The sequence below is a fragment of the Labrus mixtus genome, chromosome 2, assembly GCF_963584025.1.
Source record: "Labrus mixtus chromosome 2, fLabMix1.1, whole genome shotgun sequence".
In the NCBI taxonomy this organism is placed as follows: Eukaryota; Metazoa; Chordata; class Actinopteri; order Labriformes; family Labridae; genus Labrus; species Labrus mixtus.
The window spans coordinates 10994479-11013160 of NC_083613.1; the positions used below are offsets into that span (position 1 = coordinate 10994479).

An 18682-nucleotide genomic window follows, 5' to 3' on the forward strand; every position below is an offset into this window, starting at 1 on the left:
AAAAAAATAATCACTCAAATTAAATTGTCAGTAAAAGAAAGAAATTGCTAATTTAAACTCAGATTTTTTATTTATTTATATATATTGTTTTTTTATAGCAAGACTATAATTGACTGTTCTGCTTGGTCTTTCATTCGACTATATGTGTTTTTTCAAATGAAGAAGAAAGTGGTGGCCTGATTTTAGACCTTCAGATGTAGGACTACTTTAAGCCAATGCCTATGTGTTTATCTAAAATTATTATAGGGATTTACTTTCAATAGCCTATCCAAAAACTATCACGTTCAAAACTACGGACTGCTGTCTAAATTGTTTTTAAGATTTATTATTATTATTATTATTATTATTATTATCAATATTATAGTAGCCTACATTGAATTTCAAACTTGAAAAAAAAAAAAAAAATCTTAAAACATAGCCCGGTCAACCTATCAGCCATAGACTGTCCATATTATCAAAGTCACACTCAATGTTCACTAATTTATTGATTACTTAATCCATTTCAATAATAACTTTTGCGACAACTGTTCTTGCTTTCTTGCAAAATTAACATTAGGTCACAAGAAGGTGCAGGGTTTTGTTTTAGGGAGACAGATAAAGGAGAATGTGTTTTGAAAAGTGGACCACTGCTTAAAGTAAGATGTGAAAGGGGAGACCTTTTCGGGTAGTAAAACAGCCTCCTATTTAACGTGCTCATTGTTCACCAGATACAACAATAACATTTTGCGACAGCCTCGCGCGCTTTCCGGCAGAAGTAGGTTACAAAAAGGTGCGGGTATCTAGGCAGCCAGACAGGAGGAACAGTGCTGTGAGAAAGATGTGACAGAGGAGACCTTTCAAGGTAGCAAAACAACTAACTATTTCGAAAACATATCATTGCGAGCTACAAAAATAATAATGTTACTAGCAGGAGAACTGTAGCATGTGTAGGAAACGTTCAGCAAGTATATATTTGAACGAACAAATTGTACCTGCGGCTAGCTTAAATTCAATGCTAGCTCCAACCAGCTGTTTCGCTTCAATTAGTTAAACAGGTAGCTATCAGTCCTGTTCGCTAACTTGTTAAATCCTCAATAATGTTGGTGTTTAACTACGACAGTAACGTGATGTAGCATGTAGCTAACTTGACGCAGTCCATCGTTCAACTCACATGATTTGTTTTGGTAAAACAATCGTAGCTCTGTTATGCTGCAGTCTCGAAACTTGCGAAGTGTTTTCTTTCATGAAGTTACGACATGCTCCATTTGTCCATTTAAACCGCGTTTACGAAGCTGCATTGAGCCGAAGTCGTTTTCATAGATCAGTGTTTGAGAAGTTAAGTGTTAGTTTTTTTTACTCCTCATAAGAAATGCATACGCACCAAGTAACAAACAATAACCCTTGAACTTTCGTTTTCTGTTTTTTTGTAAAGCATGAGAAAGAGGAGAAAAGAAAGTGCCGTGAAAGACCTGTTTGGCATGTATGATGGAAGGACTGGGAAACGACACATTCATATGCAGCTCTAGAGCCCTCCCATGTCTCAGTCACCCCAAAACAGAGCCCTCAACCCTGCTGTGGAAGCTCAAGGACTGCTTCTCCACAAACGAGACAAACTCTCTTCGGCACACGGATAAAGAAGCAAGTATTTATCTATTATACACTCACTCAGCCCTGATATATGTGCAAAAGGAGTTCAGGGACAATGATTCAGCCTTATTATCAGAGATGATATTCCAATCGACATTTTTTAACATCTTTAAAGTGTTTTCATCTTTTATTTTTTATTTTTACAGAAATGAATTGAGAACAACTCTATTGTTGATTCATGTAAGATTAGAGTATAAGAATGCAATTTAAAAAAGTAAATCCAGAAGCTCGTTGATTTGCACTTCACAAAGGTGCTTCAAAAGCATTTCAGTATTAGCAAGTTTTATTGACATTGTTGCTAAATGATCTGCTGGTTATGTTGTTATGTTTCAGAACAATTACATGGACAGCAGAAAGGCCGTTTTGGAATTGAAAGATGTCCCTCCTCCTCCACAGCATACTTCCTCTTCCCAATTATCCCAGCCCTTTTCTCTGGTCCCGCTCCCTTTGCCTCCTCCCTGCTTGCCTCCCCCTCAGCTTACACAAGACTCCCACCAACAACAGCCACCACCACAGCAGCAACAAGAGGGGGCTAGCCCCAAAGTAAGACCTCAAGTATGTTCTCACTGTGACTATTGCAGCACAGATAGCTATGGGTTATTAGGTGGTGGAGGTGTTGTTGGTAGCAGTAGTAGCAGTAGTAGCATTGCTGGTGTTGTGTCACTCTACATGGACCCAGGCTCTCTGGGAGCACCCATCAGCAGCAGAAGCAATATTGGCAGGTCTGGCCTTTGCTCTGTAACTTCATCTGTCCATCAGTATAAACGTAACCTAAGCTGTGGAAGAGGAGGTGAAGTTCTTGATCCTTTGCTGGGTCTTGATTACAAACCTCAGCCGCTCTCTAATGTTGCTACCTCCCAGCCTATTTCATCACACCCCTACCTCTCCTGCTGCTCAGGGATTCTCCACACAAACCCCTCTGTACCTCTTCCATGTAGCCAGCCAAGCCTGTTTCCCTCCTTTCCACCTCTGGCTTCCTCTCTTCCTTGTGTTTCATCTCTACCTGCTCCCTTGCATGGCTCTTGCATGGCCTCTTCTGGCTACTACCCCTGTGTAGACTGTTGCCCATCAGCCAGAAGATCCCAGAGAAGCACACCCTGTGATCACCCAACAACCACCACCATCACCACTACAACCACCTCAGCACACTTCTGTTCTAATCCTATTCACCTAAATGTAGAACGCACTGTTTGTGTAAAGGGGGCGCACTTCTGCCAGGAGTGCCTGTTAAAGGTTGGTAAAGCCTTTGTCTTGTATTTGCATGCCATAAAGATCACTGTAGGACACTTTATTCTACAATAATAGATCAGTCAACCAAACTGACATTGACTTTGTATTTGTGTCAATTTAAAAATTAATTGGTGTAAAGTATTGCTTGCTGTTGATGTCTTGATAATGATTTATGCTTATTTTAGCCCCTAAATGGTCTGGCAGTGTCAGAGTCGGACACGGTGTGGCACAATGTTCCTGTACCCCAGACTGCTCCTATCCCCATCCCCATTTGTAACGGCTGTGGCACTTCCTCTGATGGCATGATGCTCATGTCATCGACCAGCCTTGGCAAGACTGGTCAGAAGTATGGTTAGTGGACTTTACAAAACAATGCTGAATACCTGCATAAAGGTTGTTTATTGGATTTATTAATAATAATCATGTCAGACAAGTGTTTAGGCCCTTAATTGTACTTGTTTATATATTGCAAGCTCTTTGGAGGTAGAGTGATATAAGATCTTAAGGACAATGAAAACAAATGAAATGTGTGTAATTGTTTTTGGAGTAATAGTTTGCTCAACGGTCTGCTAGGTTCTCCTGAGACTTGTGGCCCTGAGAACATCCCTCCAGTAGGTGTCTTCTGGGACATTGAAAACTGCAGCGTTCCCAGTGGACGCTCCGCAGGAGCAGTGGTTCAGCGCATTCGCAGCCGTTTCTTTCAGGGACACCGCGAGGCAGAATTCATTTGCGTCTGTGACATCAGCAAGGAGAGTAAAGCTGTCATCCAAGAGCTCAACAACTGCCAGGTACCAAATACAATATATAATACTTTAATGGTTATGCTATATCACTTGAGATGAAAGTAATCTACTTTTTAAAATTGGTCAGAGTTAGTCTAATGCAGCTTAATCAAAAGATACCATTAAATAAGGGCTTATTTACCTTTGTTGACATGTCTAACATGAGATGTACTTATTTTTATTTTGGACTAAATCTCAATATCAGAGCCTTCAGAAAATTCTCAGAAATAACCACTTTGATATTGTGATTGAAGATATTTTTACTCCACATATTAACAAGTTAAAAAATGAGATGAACTTGCTCAACAAAATGGTAAAATATATCTGCTGTTTTAAAAAATATATATTATTCTACTTCAGGTCACTGTTGCACATATCAATGCCATAGCCAAGAATGCTGCAGACGACAAGCTTCGCCAGAGCCTACGACGCTTTGCTGAGACTCACACTGCACCTGCAACAGTTGTTCTAGTATCCTGTAAGTTTAACTCAGATGTTTAATACTCATCCAGTCTTGATGCCTTCAATGATTTTGTGTAACCAAGTGTCATTATTTTCTCTTACAGCGGATGTAAACTTTGCAAGTGAGCTGAGCGACTTGCGTCATCGCCATGGTTTCCAGGTTATCTTGGTCCATGGCAACCATACGTCTTCAGCCCTGCTACAGCACGCCCACTGCCACGTGGCCTTTCAGGAGATCACAGCTGATCTGCCACCACGTATACTGATGAAAGAGCAGGTAGGCTTAAAAAAATGCTTAGCTTGGACCTTAAAGTTTTTTTTTTTTATCTACACTGTATTAAATATGGTAAGTAAGTGTTGGCAAAAGCAACCAAGGCAAGATTTATTTTAGTGTGAACGTACTTGGAGAGCAGAGGTGCAGTTGGTGAAAGTGATTATCTTAACAATTATTATGTTGTGTACGCAATTCTCTTTTGGGGATCATTACAATACATCCTGATCCATACCCCTCTCAGCCATTCTCCAAAATGTTTATCAACCAAACCAACGACTTCTGCTATAATCTTTTTTAAGTGTAATTTATACAAACCAGACAGGCACACTGTCTCTTCCTCCCCTCCCTCAGCCCAGTTTCAACCTCCTCTATGTGCACAACCTTCCTATCAACTGTGACAAGAGCCTGCGGAACGCTGTGAAGCTCAGGCTCCGCCGCCTGTCTGACAACTGTGGTGGCAAAGTGTTGGGCATGTCCCAGGGCACAGCAGTCCTTCGTTTTGGCAACCCTGATGCAGCTGCACGTGCCCGCAAGCGAATGGAAAATGAGGATGTGTTTGGCCGCCGAATCAGCCTCTCCTTCTCCCCACACCCCAGAGATGATACAAGTCCCGAGCCTGAGCTTCAGTCTCGGACCCATCTCTTGCCTCAGCCTCAGGCTCTGCCCCAGACCTATCAAAACCAGGACTCAATGTTCGCCCCTACCCCATCCGTATCCTCCTTCTCTTTTCTGCCCCTGGAGAAGCCAAGGTCACCTAGGAGGCCACGGCGAGCAACCCGCCCCTACAACACCCCAGGCCCAGTGCCTGAACGGCCCTACAGCCCCAGGAGAGGGTGCAGTGGGCCACCCGGTGGTGCTCCAGACAAGCCCCATCAGGTCAGCAGACTATATCAGTGCCTGCTTCCCCTTAACCGTCGTTGCCCTTTAATCTTGTTTGGGCTGCTTTCCTAATCAAAATAGCTTTTCCCATCCCGTGTCCCTTTTTTAACTGCTGCTTTGACTAACCGCTAGTAGCTGCTTGCTTCATTTGTCAGCCTGTGCTAGCATGTTTTAGTCTGCTTAGTGCTTTATGTACCCCCTGCTGTCCTGCATGTTCATGAGTCAGTCATCATTTATATTAATGCATGAGTTTTCATTGTTGTTGTCTCTACTTTTTTTCTAGTACCTCTGTGTTTTGTCTCAAGTCTCCTCCGTCCCTACTTTTTATTTTGTTGCCGATTTTGGCTACCTGCAGTTTTCTGCAGTCAAACAATGACCTGATGGCTGGAATGACTTGCTTGGTTTGTCTTTTCCTCTTGATATTTATCAAACAGACCAACGTGGAAAGATGGAATACCCATAAATGGATACCTGTTTAGATGGACTCTAACAAGGCATTGGCATTTTAATTTAATGATGCATTGCAAAGTGAATTTTATCAAACATTTGTCTTACTAAACATAAAAAATAATATTGAAACACCATGATGATTTGTTTTCAGATTGTTTAAGAAAGAGGTTCAAATGACAGATGGCATAGTTGAAAATATGATTCTAACATTTCAGCAAAGGTCTGGCTCACCACTATCAGAGACACTTATGTGTGACGCACACTCTCATGAGTCAGCTGTTTGCTATGGGTCCAAAGTACATTACTTGTCAATTAAAACAAAACATGTGATGACAACTATAACAAATCTTGGTGATAAAGCTGTAATCAGGTGTCCTGTTGTCTAACTCTCTTTGGCCTTTTAACTTTTTATGGGGATCCTTAGTTCAGCTCAGAACTTCAGTACATAATCATCCCATGATTATTATTATTTTTACATTGAGCTTCACATACACATGCATAGATATGGACATGACAGTATCCCGCAGCTCAATGTCTCCTTTACTAACACCTGGTACTTCCATCTTGTGCAGGAGCTGGGTAGCTTGGAGTGTAAGCCAAGAACTGGCTTGCACCACCTGGAGAGAGGACGTGCTGTTTCCTCTTCCCCCCACAGTAATGGTGAGACAGGATCTCTGGAGAGGCTGTCCAAGCCTGGCCTTGCTGGAGAATCCATCTACAGGAGAAGGTACACACGAGCAAGGAGACATTAAATAAACATTCAACTCAATATATGTTTTTTTTGTTTGTTGGTGTTTTGAAACGTGCAAGCTATGGCCTAAAATATCTCCATCAAAGGATACTGTCAATTCTGTCGTCTGTTGTTTTTTGTTTTTTTTTAGCTAAACCAGCAAAATTATTTTTGGGAATGAGGATTTTATAATTTTTTATAAACAAAAAAGCTTAGAAGGCTGCGGGGCTGTTTTTTTTTTTTTTTTTTTTGTCAATTTTAATGTATGTTAAACATCCAGCCTTCACATTTGCAAGACTTTTTTTTCTGAATGGGAATATTATTCCTTGTGAATAAGAAGTTTAATTTAAAAAATACTTAATGAGTTTGTGGCCATATTAGGAGTTAGTTTAACATTGACAAAATTCTGCTCAAATTTTTAAAATATTAAGTGACAAAGTTTTGACTTCAGCCAAAACGGCAAGGTAGGCTGCATCTGTTTTTGAAGCATTGTTGTCTATAATGGCCGCAGTTTAAGGTTTTATCAGATTCTGCTTTATTGCCAAGGAACATGAACACACAAGGAATTTAACTTTTTTGTTTTTTCTCAACAAATTTACACCACTTCAATGTAACTGGCAGAAAGATACAACTGCAGGTCCATAATCGTTAATTTCTATTTTTTCTGTGTAGAAGAGAAGGGTCCAACCCTAGCAGTGTCACTGTATCGTCTGGAGAACAAGGAGACAAGAGCTCAGGAGATTTCCAGATGAGCACACCCTCAGCTTTCAGCAAGTTGAATCTACACAGGAGCTTCAGTCCCCTTGCCCTGTCCCAGGGCTCCTGGTCATCCAGGTACCATGTTGGTTTCAATCAGTCATATTTAAATTGGCATAGATAAATTTTTTTTTACTGTTTTCTAAACCCTCATTATGAATAGTTATCATTTTGAATGAGTCTTCCTACTTTCTATCAAAAGGAGTGTGTCGCCCTGCCTGTCCAGCCGCTCCTCGCCCCTCTTGGCTGCCCCTCGTAGCCCTCATCCCGATCGTCCTCCTGAGCCTTTCTCAGACGGGGCAGAGATTCAGGTGGCCAACCTGGACTACAGAATGTCCCGCAAGGATTTGCAGCAGACACTGCGTGACACGTTCTTCCGGTATGGGCAGGTAAGTGTACTTCTTTCATGTTGTTTTTTTTTACCTGATTCTAGGAGGGGAAAAAAGTTCAGATTAACTCCTGTCAGAAAACGTGTTTATGTAGAATGAGTTGTTTCGTCTAGGTGAAAGCTGTGGAGCTTAGCCCACACACTGACTATCAGCTGAAGGCCACGATCCAGATGCTGTCCCTTCAACAGGCCATAAGTGCTATCAGTGGTCTGCACCGCTATAAGATCGGGGGGAAGCGCATTCAGGTGTCCCTGATCACCGGTGGCAGCAGCAAATCCCTTGCCATGCTCAGGTACAGTCAAGCATAGTTCAGTTTGGGATTCGGGGGAACATTCAAATTGAGGTGTGAGAATATATTCAGCTGTTCTGCTTTAGATTGTGATGGTGAATTTCAACATTGTCTTTATACAGCACAGAGATCATCACCATTCTTCAGGATGCACCTGCCAACTGCCTTCCCCTCTTCAAGTTCACAGAGATCTATGAGAAAAAGTAAGTTGCTTTTTCTCAACTCATTAATGGAATTCACTCCAATATTATCATGGCAGCTTTGTTACTGCTCTTCAACTATTTAATTGTGCACTGTGTGTGCTTTAGTCTATTCTTGCTCTTTGCTGCTTTAATACTGTAAATCTCTCTGTTGTGGGATAAATAAAGTTGTGTATCTAATCTTGTATAGTAGCCCCTAAAAGAGACGATGTGCTTGTCAAAGTAGTTCTTGCTGATGAAAGTTTTATTTTTTGTTTACCCCCTTCAGATATTCTCGTAAGCTGGTGGTTGGTGATCTGTACAAACTGCCAGAGGTGGTGGCAGTGCGGGAACAGGGAGGCTCGAGGCTTGTGTGCCTTCTGCCCAGCAGTCAAATCCGTCAGAGTCCACTGGGATCTTCCCAATCCCAGGAGGGCTCCTCCTCTGCTAGTGGAAGCCCTGTGGTGTTTGAGGAGCTGGAGTACCATGACCCGGTCTGCAGACAACATTACAAACAGGACTTCAGGTCAGTCTTGTGTAATAAGAGAAATATCTCATAAATACTTAATCAATGATTTTTTAAAATTAAATAATACTGTACTGTAGCTAGTAGGTGCTAACTTCACAAAGTGAAAACAGATGGTGCTAAAAGAGCTACACAGCTGTACAGAAACTGCACGTTATGGATTTAGCTGAACACAATAGCAATAGCCACGCAGGAAGATGGTTAAACCTTTTTTCTCTCTGTCTGGGAAACACCCCAAAACAGACTGCTTCTTATTGTAGTGACTTATAGTCCAGTTTTTGAAGTGTGTATGAAATTCTGCTATCAGCCTTGTATTAGTTTATTTAATATTTTTTTATTTTAACATTTAATTAACCAGGAAAAGTTTCATTGAGATTAAGAATTTGCTTTAAAAGAGCGTCCTGGCCAAGATGGGCAGCAGCACAATTTACTGGGTTTAAGACATAAAACACTAAAACACAGAAAATTAGTAGTGGTCTGTAATGTTGGCCACTTGGATACTCCTTTGGGCATCCTGACCTGCTTAATCCTGACTTGCAATGAAGAATTTATTTAACCTTAATTCTTTCTATTCTCTGGACTGTACAACTTAAGCTGTCTGTTAATTCTATTTCCTCACTGATTTTGACTCATCTACCTCTGCTTTTTAGTGAGGCTGACTTTGACCCCGACTCCTACAAAATCCCTTTTGTTGTGATGTCTCTTAACACTTTGGCCTCTGAGATCCACAGTCTGCTGCAGTCACACCAGGGAACCCTTCCATTACTCAGGTGATTACCAGCTCTTAAATCCCTGTGTAAACCTTTATACCTTTATACCTTTATACAGCATTATTATGTCAACAATGAGGTTTCTTTTCCATTCAGTTTTCCAGATTGCTACGCAGCCAAATTCAGCACTCTGCAGCTGGGCAATGAGACACTGGAGGGTGGTGTTCCCCTGGAGCATCTCATTACCTGTGTTCCCAGTATCACTATTGTCACAGCTCAGAATTGCTTTAAAGTCATCAAATGGATCCACAACAAACCACCTGCACCAAACTCAGGTGGAAATCTCTCTCTTTACAAGCCACTTCTTAGTAGATTTATACTGGTATTAATCTTAAATATTTGAATTTCTCTGCTCTGCTGTAGCTCTAGTACAGTGGTTTAGTTACTAGTTGAATGTGTCTCATTTGAAAAATGATATCTTTAACATGCAGAACCATGGATTCAGCGCTGCAAGAGTCCAGTTGGAAACCCCCAGCTCATACAATTCAGCCGTGAGATTATTGACCTGTTGAAGAATCAGCCCTCTTGCATCATGCCCATGAGCAAGTTCATTCCCTCATACCACCATCACTTTGCAAAGCAGTGCCGCGTCTCTGACTATGGTTACTCGAAGCTCCTGGAGCTTCTTGAGGCCGTGCCACATGTCCTGCAGGTATTGAGGAGGATAACGTGGATCCGAATTTGATTGAAAACTAATAGAATATATTTTATTTCTTAACCAATCCAGAATCTACCTTGTTTGTTTTCCACATATCATGTTTGCAATTTATATTCTCTTTGCCTTTTAGATCTTGGGTATGGGCACCAAGCGTTTACTCACCCTGACCCATCGTGCTCAAGTCAAGCGCTTCACTCAAGACCTGCTGAAACTGCTTAAATTTCAAGCCAGCAAACAAGTGGCAATCGATGACTTCATGCAAGCCTACCATTGGTCAGTCAACACTGCTTTCAGTTGTAGATGGGATGGTTATACATTTCCCTTGTGTTTATTAGAGATGTTGATGTAAATGTCATGTGAATTTGATGGTTTTCATTGTTTTGTTTTTTCATGACTGCTAAAAAAAAGCTTTTTGTCTAATTTTTAGTAATGTGTTTTCATACCTTGAATTTCAGGTGCTTCTCCAGAGACTGGAGGGTGGTTGACTACGGCATATGTGACCTGATGGACCTGCTGACTGAGATCCCTGACACCACCATCACTATTACTCATCAGGACAAAGACACCGTCATCTCTGTTCCCAAAAGAGGTCAGTTTAAGCCAGGTGATGTTAAAAACTGTAAGGAAAGACTGTAAGACAGACATAATAATTACAATACATTTTGTTTAAAAACCCTACAGTATGAAAAGTTGTCAACAGACAATTTTTGATAGATTTCTTTTTAATGAATTAGATTTGCTTTTATTCTTTTTTTTTACTTGTAGAACGAACAATAGAGGAAATGGATCGCACTAAGCAGTTTGGGAAGGAAGTGGTGGACCTTCTCCGTCACCAGCCTCACTGCAGGATGCCCTTCAGCAAGTTCATCCCCACCTACCACCATCACTTTGGTCGTCAGTGCAAGCTCAGCTACTACGGCTTCACTAAGCTTATGGAGCTCTTTGAGGCGATCCCTGACATCCTAATGGTGAGTGTTGGTAGACTGCTTCTGTTTACAGTGTCAGTCCTCCAATTACAAAGTGAACTATGTATTTAGGGTGAAATTAAGAATCTGCAGCAAAAAAAAAAATCTACTTACAAAAGATCCATTTAGGTCTTTAATCTGAAGAAGATGACCTCTAGTTAAATTGAAAAGATGCAGTATTTCTCAGACCATGAAAATGTAATGACAAGAAGTTCATTTTGTAATACAATAGGATAATAATGTTTTCCTTTAGGAAGAGTTCAGAAATCAATACTTGGTGTTATAATCTTGATTTTTAACTTTAGCTTTCATGCATCTTTGCATGCTCTCCAGACTCCACCAGTCTTTCACTTTTCCGTTGGGTTTTGCCACTCTTGGAGCAAAAAGTCGAGCAGCTCAGCTTTCTGAGATGACTTATCAAGTGATCACCAAATTAATGCCTCATTAAGAACAATGAGGTGTGCCTGTGTTGAAATTACTCTGAATTGCTCCCGTTCAAGTAGAAGAGCTGATATAAGAAAACATTTGAGTCGTCTCGTATCTTTTAAGGGGCCACCTTAAGAATTTATTCCACCATATATTGATTTCTGAACTCTTCTTAATTAAAACATGAATAGGAATTCATTTTCCTTGCATTTTTTGTGGTCTGAAAAATTCTGAATCTTGTTTTCTTAACCTGCTGTCATTTTCTGCAAATAAAAGAGCTAAATGAGATTTTATTCATAAGTTGGGAGAAACGTTGTATACTGTAAAACAATAGATTTTCACTTTATTCAAACATACTAGAACCAGAGGAAAACATTTTTGCAGTAGTCTCTTAAGTTAACATAATTGTTTGCAGAACAATATTATTCTAAAGGGACCCTGAAGAATTGGTTACAATTTATGTTAAGTGTACAATGGTGCTCCGAATGTCTGTACTGAAAAAGACAAATGGTATGTGTCATGTTGATTTATTACGTCAGTGGCCAATATTAAAAATCTGATTGTTAAATTCTATTTGCTGCTTGGAAGTCATTTCCAACAGCTTACCAGCATTGTGGTATAGTATTTGCTTGTTAGTTTAATTCACTTTTTGGGCCGTCTCTTCATGGCTTTTTTCATTAGTCATGTCATTAAAGTTCAGTGGCCAAGTTTGATTAAGCATGCTCCTGCTTAAAAACTATCCCCTACCTGTGACAGGTGTTGGAGTGTGGTGAGGAGAAAGTGCTGACTCTGACAGAAGTTGAGCGCATCAAGGCTCTGGCAGCTCAGTTGGTCAAGCTGCTTCGAGCTCAGAAAAACTCCAGTCTTCCTGTCAGCCAGCTTCTAACGGAGTACAGCAAGACCTTTGGTTATGGTCTCCGCCTGCAAGACTACGATGCAAGCTCCCTGCCAGCTCTGCTGACCAAACTCTGCCATGTTGTCAAGGTAATAAACACATCTAAAGATAACTTTTTGTACTGTCTCCAGTTCCCCTTCCTCTCCTTTTCAGTTTGGCTGTTTCCTTGCTGCTTCAGAGTAGTATTTGGAGTTTGTTTACCTGATTTTCTCAGGAGGACAGTTTTTCAAATATTCACATTGTAAAGAAATTCATTGGTCATTCACTAGTAATGTGCTTTATTTTTTTCGATGTAAATGAATAGATAGACTTATACCAAAACATAAAAATGCCAAGAAAAATGATTATGTTCTAGAGGTTGAAGTTGAGCAGCTCCAAGATTCACTCCTACAAATAATCATCAGTCACTTTCTTTCCATTTCAAGGTGGTTGATGGCGCTGAGGGTCGGGAAGTGCAATTGATCAACAGGAAGTCTCTGCGCTCCCTGACCTCCCAGCTACTGAGTCTGCTCATGTCCCAAGACGGACAGCAAGTCACCAAGGGTTTCAAAGTCGAAGTGCTTAGCCAGCAATACCTGACGGTCTATGGAGCCTCACTCAACCCATGTGAATATGGGTTCCTCTCCCTCAGCGAGTTGCTTAAGAGCCTGCCATACCTTGTTGAGGTGAGTGGAAAGTATTCTTTTTAATCCTGTGTGAACTCTCTCAAGTTCCAGTTAAGCTATTACCAAACACACAGGTATAACATCATCTTCATCATTTGTGTTTACAGCTGTACCATGAAGAAAGTGATGACAACACTTCCAGTGGTCGTGGTGAGGAGTGGGTGAGGCTGACCTGGCTTTACCAGTTTGCCCGTAACGTACGTGCCCTGCTCCACACCTATCATTACAACCAGCTCTTCCTGACTGAGTTCCTGGGGGCTTTTAACAAATTCACAGGCGCGAGCCTTGAACCTCGTTCCTATGGATATATCAGCATTGATGAGCTGCTTGGAGCAATACCTCAGGTAAGAAATGAATTAACGAGATGTTTTGCTATCGCTATGTGCAGAACTTAACCCTTTGTTTATGTAGATTGTCCATGGCTATAGTGTTTGTGACAGATCTCCCAAGGGTAATTACGTTTCTCTTGTTTCTGCATATTTCACTGGATTGTTCTGTGATGTGTCATCTTCAGGTGGTCTGGATCAAAGGGCATGGTCACAAGAGGATTATCGTTCTAAAAAACGATATGAAAGGTAAAGGTGATGAACCTCTTTCTTATAGCAAGTTTATTTTATTCAGGCTTATTATCTGCTGAGACCATCAGCAGTCTGAGGGCTCATTGTAAATAAAGAGAGTGAGCTGAATCGATCATGTGATGACGGTCAAAGCAGTAGGTGTTCCTGCAAACACTTGTTAAATGGTGTTTTCAATAATGCACGAAACTCCTGAAAACTTGTAAGATGTCCAGGGTGAGCTGCATGTGTGAAAGCAACTCAGGAAAAAGTCAGGGGCAGCATGCCAGAAATAATTAGAAATATTGTGGAGTGCAAACCACTGAATGCGGATCAAAGAGTGATTCTTCTCTTATTTTTTTCAGCAAGGGCAACCTCTTCTGTCCCCACCAGCCCCCTGCCAGGGGAGAACACAGACAGTCCAAGAGACAGCCCCATTAGCATCTCAACATCTGGAGCTCAAAGTCCGGGTAAGAAAATATTGATGAGGTAATAAAATACATTGGGGGGGGGGGGGAAAGAGATTCAAAAGAAAATGTTTGACTCTTAAGTTATCGCAATCATGACTTTTAACCTTCCAGGTGGTGATGCAGTGGCCGATTCAGAGCTGCTGTGTCTGACGTCACCAGTAGACCTGCTGTGTGGTCCTGTACCATCCTGCCTACCTTCACCTCAGCTCCACCCTGACCCCGTTCTCCTGCAGCAGACAGACCTGATCCACTTCGAGGAGAAAAGTCCAACAACTCAAACACCAGGTCTCTTTCATGGTTTTGTATTGCATGTAAACCAATGTGAGGTAACGCTACAATAGTTCTTGTAGTGCAATTAGGATGTCACCATGACGGTTATTGAACAGACCCCTTGTTTTCATACAAGGGTGGATATTCCCCTAAAATCACTAAACTTTCAGTAGAGATGTAACAATACACATCTCATTATACATAAGGATCAAGATCTCAGTTTCATGATACATTTGTATCGTGGTTTTTTATTATGCTACCGGTATTTGTGTGGATGTCCTTTTTGTGCTCACCTCGCTTCTGCATCCCAGCTTTGAAACAAGATGGTGCTTTCTCCACTTCAAAATCTTCACTCCTTACAACATGTCTGTACACTTGTTCTCCAGCTACTGACATCAAACAAGAGAACTCACAAGCAGAAGGTGCCTTGTGCTAGTTGAAACAACAACAAAAAAATGTCAGTTTTGTCTCATTGATGATTTAAAATTGTCCATATTTGTATCTATTTCTTAATTACTTAAATAACTTTCAACCCTACTGTAGATTAGTTTGATCTGATCTTGATATTTGTTAAGATGTAATGTAATTGTTTTGCCAAAAATTTGAATTGTGACTGATAGCAAAGCCTTACTAAATCACGCAAAGCACTGGGGATCAAAAATGTACTAAGGTCCTTATCATAACACTTTAATTTGCACCTTTTTGTCTTACTAGATGTTAGCTCAGTATGTACTTTTTGTGTGTTTGTGATTCCAGTGAGTGATGAACCCGAGGTGGCTGATGCTGATGGTACTTCTGATGCACCCGAGCACCCTGCCTTCATAGAAGACTCGGCGGTCTCTAACTTCCCACCGCCCCCTGACATGAAGACAAACTTGTCCATGGACAGTCCCAGCAGACGAGTAACACGCAGCAGAATTAAGCTAGCTGCAAACTTCTCATTCCCAGCAGGCCTGTGATCCTTTTCACACACACACACACACTGGAAACCCTAGTTCAGTTATTATAACTTGTTAAACATAAGTTGACCCACCACACTGAAAGCACTACAAAAAAACTTACCACAAAACAACCCTGGTATTGTCCCATCTACATCCTAACAGGCTGTTACATTCTTCTGCCTTTGCTCTTCTCATCATTTATCTGCCATCTTTGTTCCTTTCGTTTGCTTGAACTATCAGCAATGTTCTTCCAGTGATGTTCACCAAGCTGTGATTCTCTTCTTGCAGATTTTCTGCAATTCTTTTATTTGCCAAATCCATCTCTTCTAACCTGTTTGATTTCATCTGGAGAAAAGTTGAATGATATTTTCACGAGTTTGCATATTGAGTTCAGAGCCACGGTGGCTAACAATGAATGTAGAGTAAAAATGAGTTAGTTGTCACTGTATACAGAGTATATTTAAACACTGGGAGAAATTCAAGTGAGGACCAAGTTCTTTGTTAAATCCAAGAAATTAAGTTAACTTCATTCAGAGTTTATAAATTGACAAATGACAGAAGGTTTATAGAGCTGCTTTGTTCATGTTTAGAAACCTTTATGTATGAATTTATCCCTAAAAGATGGCGCATTTAATTGAGGACTTTGATTATAAACTCATTTCAGAATTGTAGAGATTTTTCTTTTGATAACTGTAGTCATGTCATTCAAACTGGCCTCTTAAGCATTTCCCAGTTTAATTGTTTAAAAGAATTTCTGAAGAGTAAGCTTCTCTGTGAGGTGTTGTCTCAACACTTGCCTCAGTTTAAAAAAAAAAAAGAAAGTAGCCCAAGGACAGTAGTTTCATTTCCATTAGTGTTACTTGGTGTTTAGCAGCTGTCTGTGGAAGAGCCTGGCCTAATGTGTGTTGTATTAAGTGGCACCTCAATGATGGGACTAAAGTCATGAACATTAGTGTTATCTGTTTAGCTAGTGGTCTTTGTAAATGGAATCCAACAGTTTTTGAACAGTTCAAGCGTGGTTGGCCATGGTTTGACTGCTATTGCAATTAGCACAACTCTCAGGATATTGTATTCTTGTTGTTCTTTTACCTAATTTATAGCAGAGATTGTTTCCCCTCTCTGCAAGGCCGCTGATTATATCCGAAGGGAAAATGATCTTTGAGACTCCAGCCAGGCTTTGTTCAGGCAGCAGGAACTGTACTATACTTTCATGTTTGGCTTCAGCCAGCAGTCGGTGTGTTTTTCTTTTTGTCTGTGTTGTCTGTGTGTGGTTTACACTGCAGTAGGTGGTGTGTTATATGAACCGTGTGCATAACTGAGTTTATGCATAGTGTAAGCCCAGGATGAGCAGACGGGAGCAGATGATGGACATTCTTTAAGATCACGCTTTTATTTCCACCACGTTTTAGGGATGTTACAGTTGGCGTTGTCCTTGCAGTTGCTGCATAAATGCTCAAGGTTTTTCGAGTTAACCTTGTTGCTGTATTTGTGGTGATGTAAAAACTGCCTATGTTGAAGAGGAGCAACGAGCACTCCTGATTTTTGATTTTAATGACAAGGTGAATGGTTGTGAGTTTTTTAGGGAAAGGAGTTGGGATGGGGGGCAGTAGGCTGTTTGTGAAGCACCACGGGGGCTCTAAGTGGCCTCTTGAACAGACTGTGATGTACGCACAGAGGACCTTTGAGGCTCTCTGGAATCCGCCTGGCTTTTACAATGGCTTGTATTTGCCACGGTGCCAAAGGAAACACCATCATACCTCCACATCCCTGACATCTCCCATGGAGGAGTTTTTACTGATGTGTGCTGGTTTCTGTGTTTTCCTCTGTCTTAAGTGTTTACAAGACTGCTGGCTGCTGACATGCCATTCAGTGATATCGGCCGAAAGTGATGTTTAACACGCCCACTGAAGTCTAAAGAGTTTTGTCTTGTGTTAATAGTAAATGTTCAAAGAATGGATAAGAGCCCATTTTATCAGTTTCTGTCTTAGATTGTGTTCAAATCTTAAAACCGCGATAATTTCACAAGTTGAGTTGTCAGACTTGATTTTGACTTTGTGTGAAAAAGCTGCGAGATTTCACCTGTCATCACACCGAAATGTCTGAGATGTCAATCAAAATGTTTTTAATGAGGATGTTTGGGTTAAAGTCTCTCCTGCAGTGATAAACTGGCTGTCTGAAAACCTCTTTAATTAGGTAATGAGTATGTATTAAGAAATAGGCAGGCCTAAGAAGGATTATGTATTGGTAATGAGAAAAAGCTATAATGCTAACAGGAAATATCTAGATTTAACTTTGGCAGTAAGAATGTATTACTTTGTGAATTTGCGCATACCTTGGCTCTCCTTCAGAGAACTGCAGTGGCAACTAACTCGCAAACATGAAACTCTTCTGTTTACTTTCTCTTTGTTTTGGTTACATCAGTGAGAAGCTATAGTACCTAACGAAATATGCACCTTTGCATAGTTTTGGTCCAAAAATATCCAAAATGAAAATCAGGCCAGAGGGGAATGGAAACATGCTTTTGTTTAAATGTATCTGACTCTGCCTTGTTTGTTATGTTTCACTGTTGTACAACAGCTGATCTTTATTCATCAGTGTCCTTAAACTCTTGCCTTGTGATTTCCTGGTCAACAATTGTCTCACTGATGTTCCTCTCTATGTAATCCTCCCCCTTGTCAAACGGGTTTAATGCCTCACTGCAGCAGAACTGGCTGTAACAGTCCAATGTTGTTGAAGGGACCAAAAAGATTTACGTAAATAAATTTCACAAGCATTACTTCTGCCTAGTCTGTGTTTTTGTCATCTTCTTAAAGATTCATTTAATAAAATCACTCGGCATGTTCCTGAAAGATGCTCTTTATTCAAACATGTATGTACAGGGAGTTTCAGTTTATTTTCTGCATATTTGTTCAATATTCAACGTTAGGACCTTCATAAATTCACTACTACTACAGAACGCTAACTTCTCCGAATGAAGGGAAAGGGACAGAGAGCAACACTTTGCTTTACATGAGTCACTAATGTCCTAGATACAGTCAAACATACACTGTCTATTGTAGGCATTTACAAGAGGATTGCATTCATTTCCAGTAGTTAATCATAAAAACAAAAGACTAAATTCAGAGGATGCAAGCAGTTTGTCAACATTATTCACAATAATAACCATGAGTGACGTTCTACCACCACAGTCAGTGTTTCCTGGCAGCTGATGGCTGAGAGGACATGAGTATGGCCAGTGATGATGTGACTGAGAGAAATAAGATGGCACATTTGAACACATAAAAAATAAAATGATGTAAATACATGTTATCTGAGGTCATTTAAAAACTAATGGAAAACACTGCTGCAAAAGTGGGTCATACAAAATTGCATGCTAGGTAGCCTGCCTCAAGTTAAAATTGGCTCTGATCATGTTAACATATATAAATATATATAATTTATTTAAGAATAAAGGAGTATTCTGCCTTTAACAGAATGAAATAAATAATTTATTGAT

General features: G+C 40.5%; 1 protein-coding gene across 5 annotated transcripts; it reads left to right on the plus strand.

The window, feature by feature from the left end:
• Nucleotides 1–1940: 1940 nt before the first annotated feature.
• LOC132984545 (meiosis regulator and mRNA stability factor 1) lies at nt 1941–17962 on the plus strand. 5 transcript variants are annotated; one of them, XM_061051406.1, is made up of 25 exons: nt 1941–2859; nt 3042–3207; nt 3430–3644; nt 3999–4116; nt 4205–4377; nt 4726–5250; nt 6276–6430; nt 7106–7267; nt 7392–7578; nt 7692–7870; nt 7990–8070; nt 8336–8572; nt 9223–9342; nt 9439–9617; nt 9774–9994; nt 10131–10273; nt 10456–10589; nt 10766–10968; nt 12148–12375; nt 12712–12951; nt 13059–13295; nt 13466–13532; nt 13871–13975; nt 14087–14260; nt 15002–17962. In XM_061051406.1, exons 1-25 carry the CDS (start codon nt 1951–1953, stop codon nt 15202–15204), a joined length of 5361 nt encoding a protein of 1786 aa, XP_060907389.1. In that variant the 5' UTR covers nt 1941–1950; the 3' UTR covers nt 15205–17962. The 5 variants fall into 5 exon arrangements, with proteins under 5 accessions (XP_060907389.1, XP_060907393.1, XP_060907400.1 ...); XM_061051410.1 differs by having other exon boundaries at nt 1942–2859; nt 13466–13526; XM_061051417.1 differs by having other exon boundaries at nt 1942–2859; nt 5119–5250.
• The last annotated feature ends 720 nt before the right edge of the window (nt 17963–18682 follow it).

Bases quoted from the DNA above. Each gene is read 5' to 3' on its own strand.
- LOC132984545 (XM_061051406.1), top strand. From the start codon at position 1,951: ATGTTTCAGAACAATTACATGGACAGCAGAAAGGCCGTTTTGGAATTG. The intron at 4,117-4,204 runs GTAAGTTTAACT...TTTCTCTTACAG, and splicing joins AACAGTTGTTCTAGTATCCT to CGGATGTAAACTTTGCAAGT. The intron at 8,071-8,335 runs GTAAGTTGCTTT...TACCCCCTTCAG, and splicing joins ACAGAGATCTATGAGAAAAA to ATATTCTCGTAAGCTGGTGG.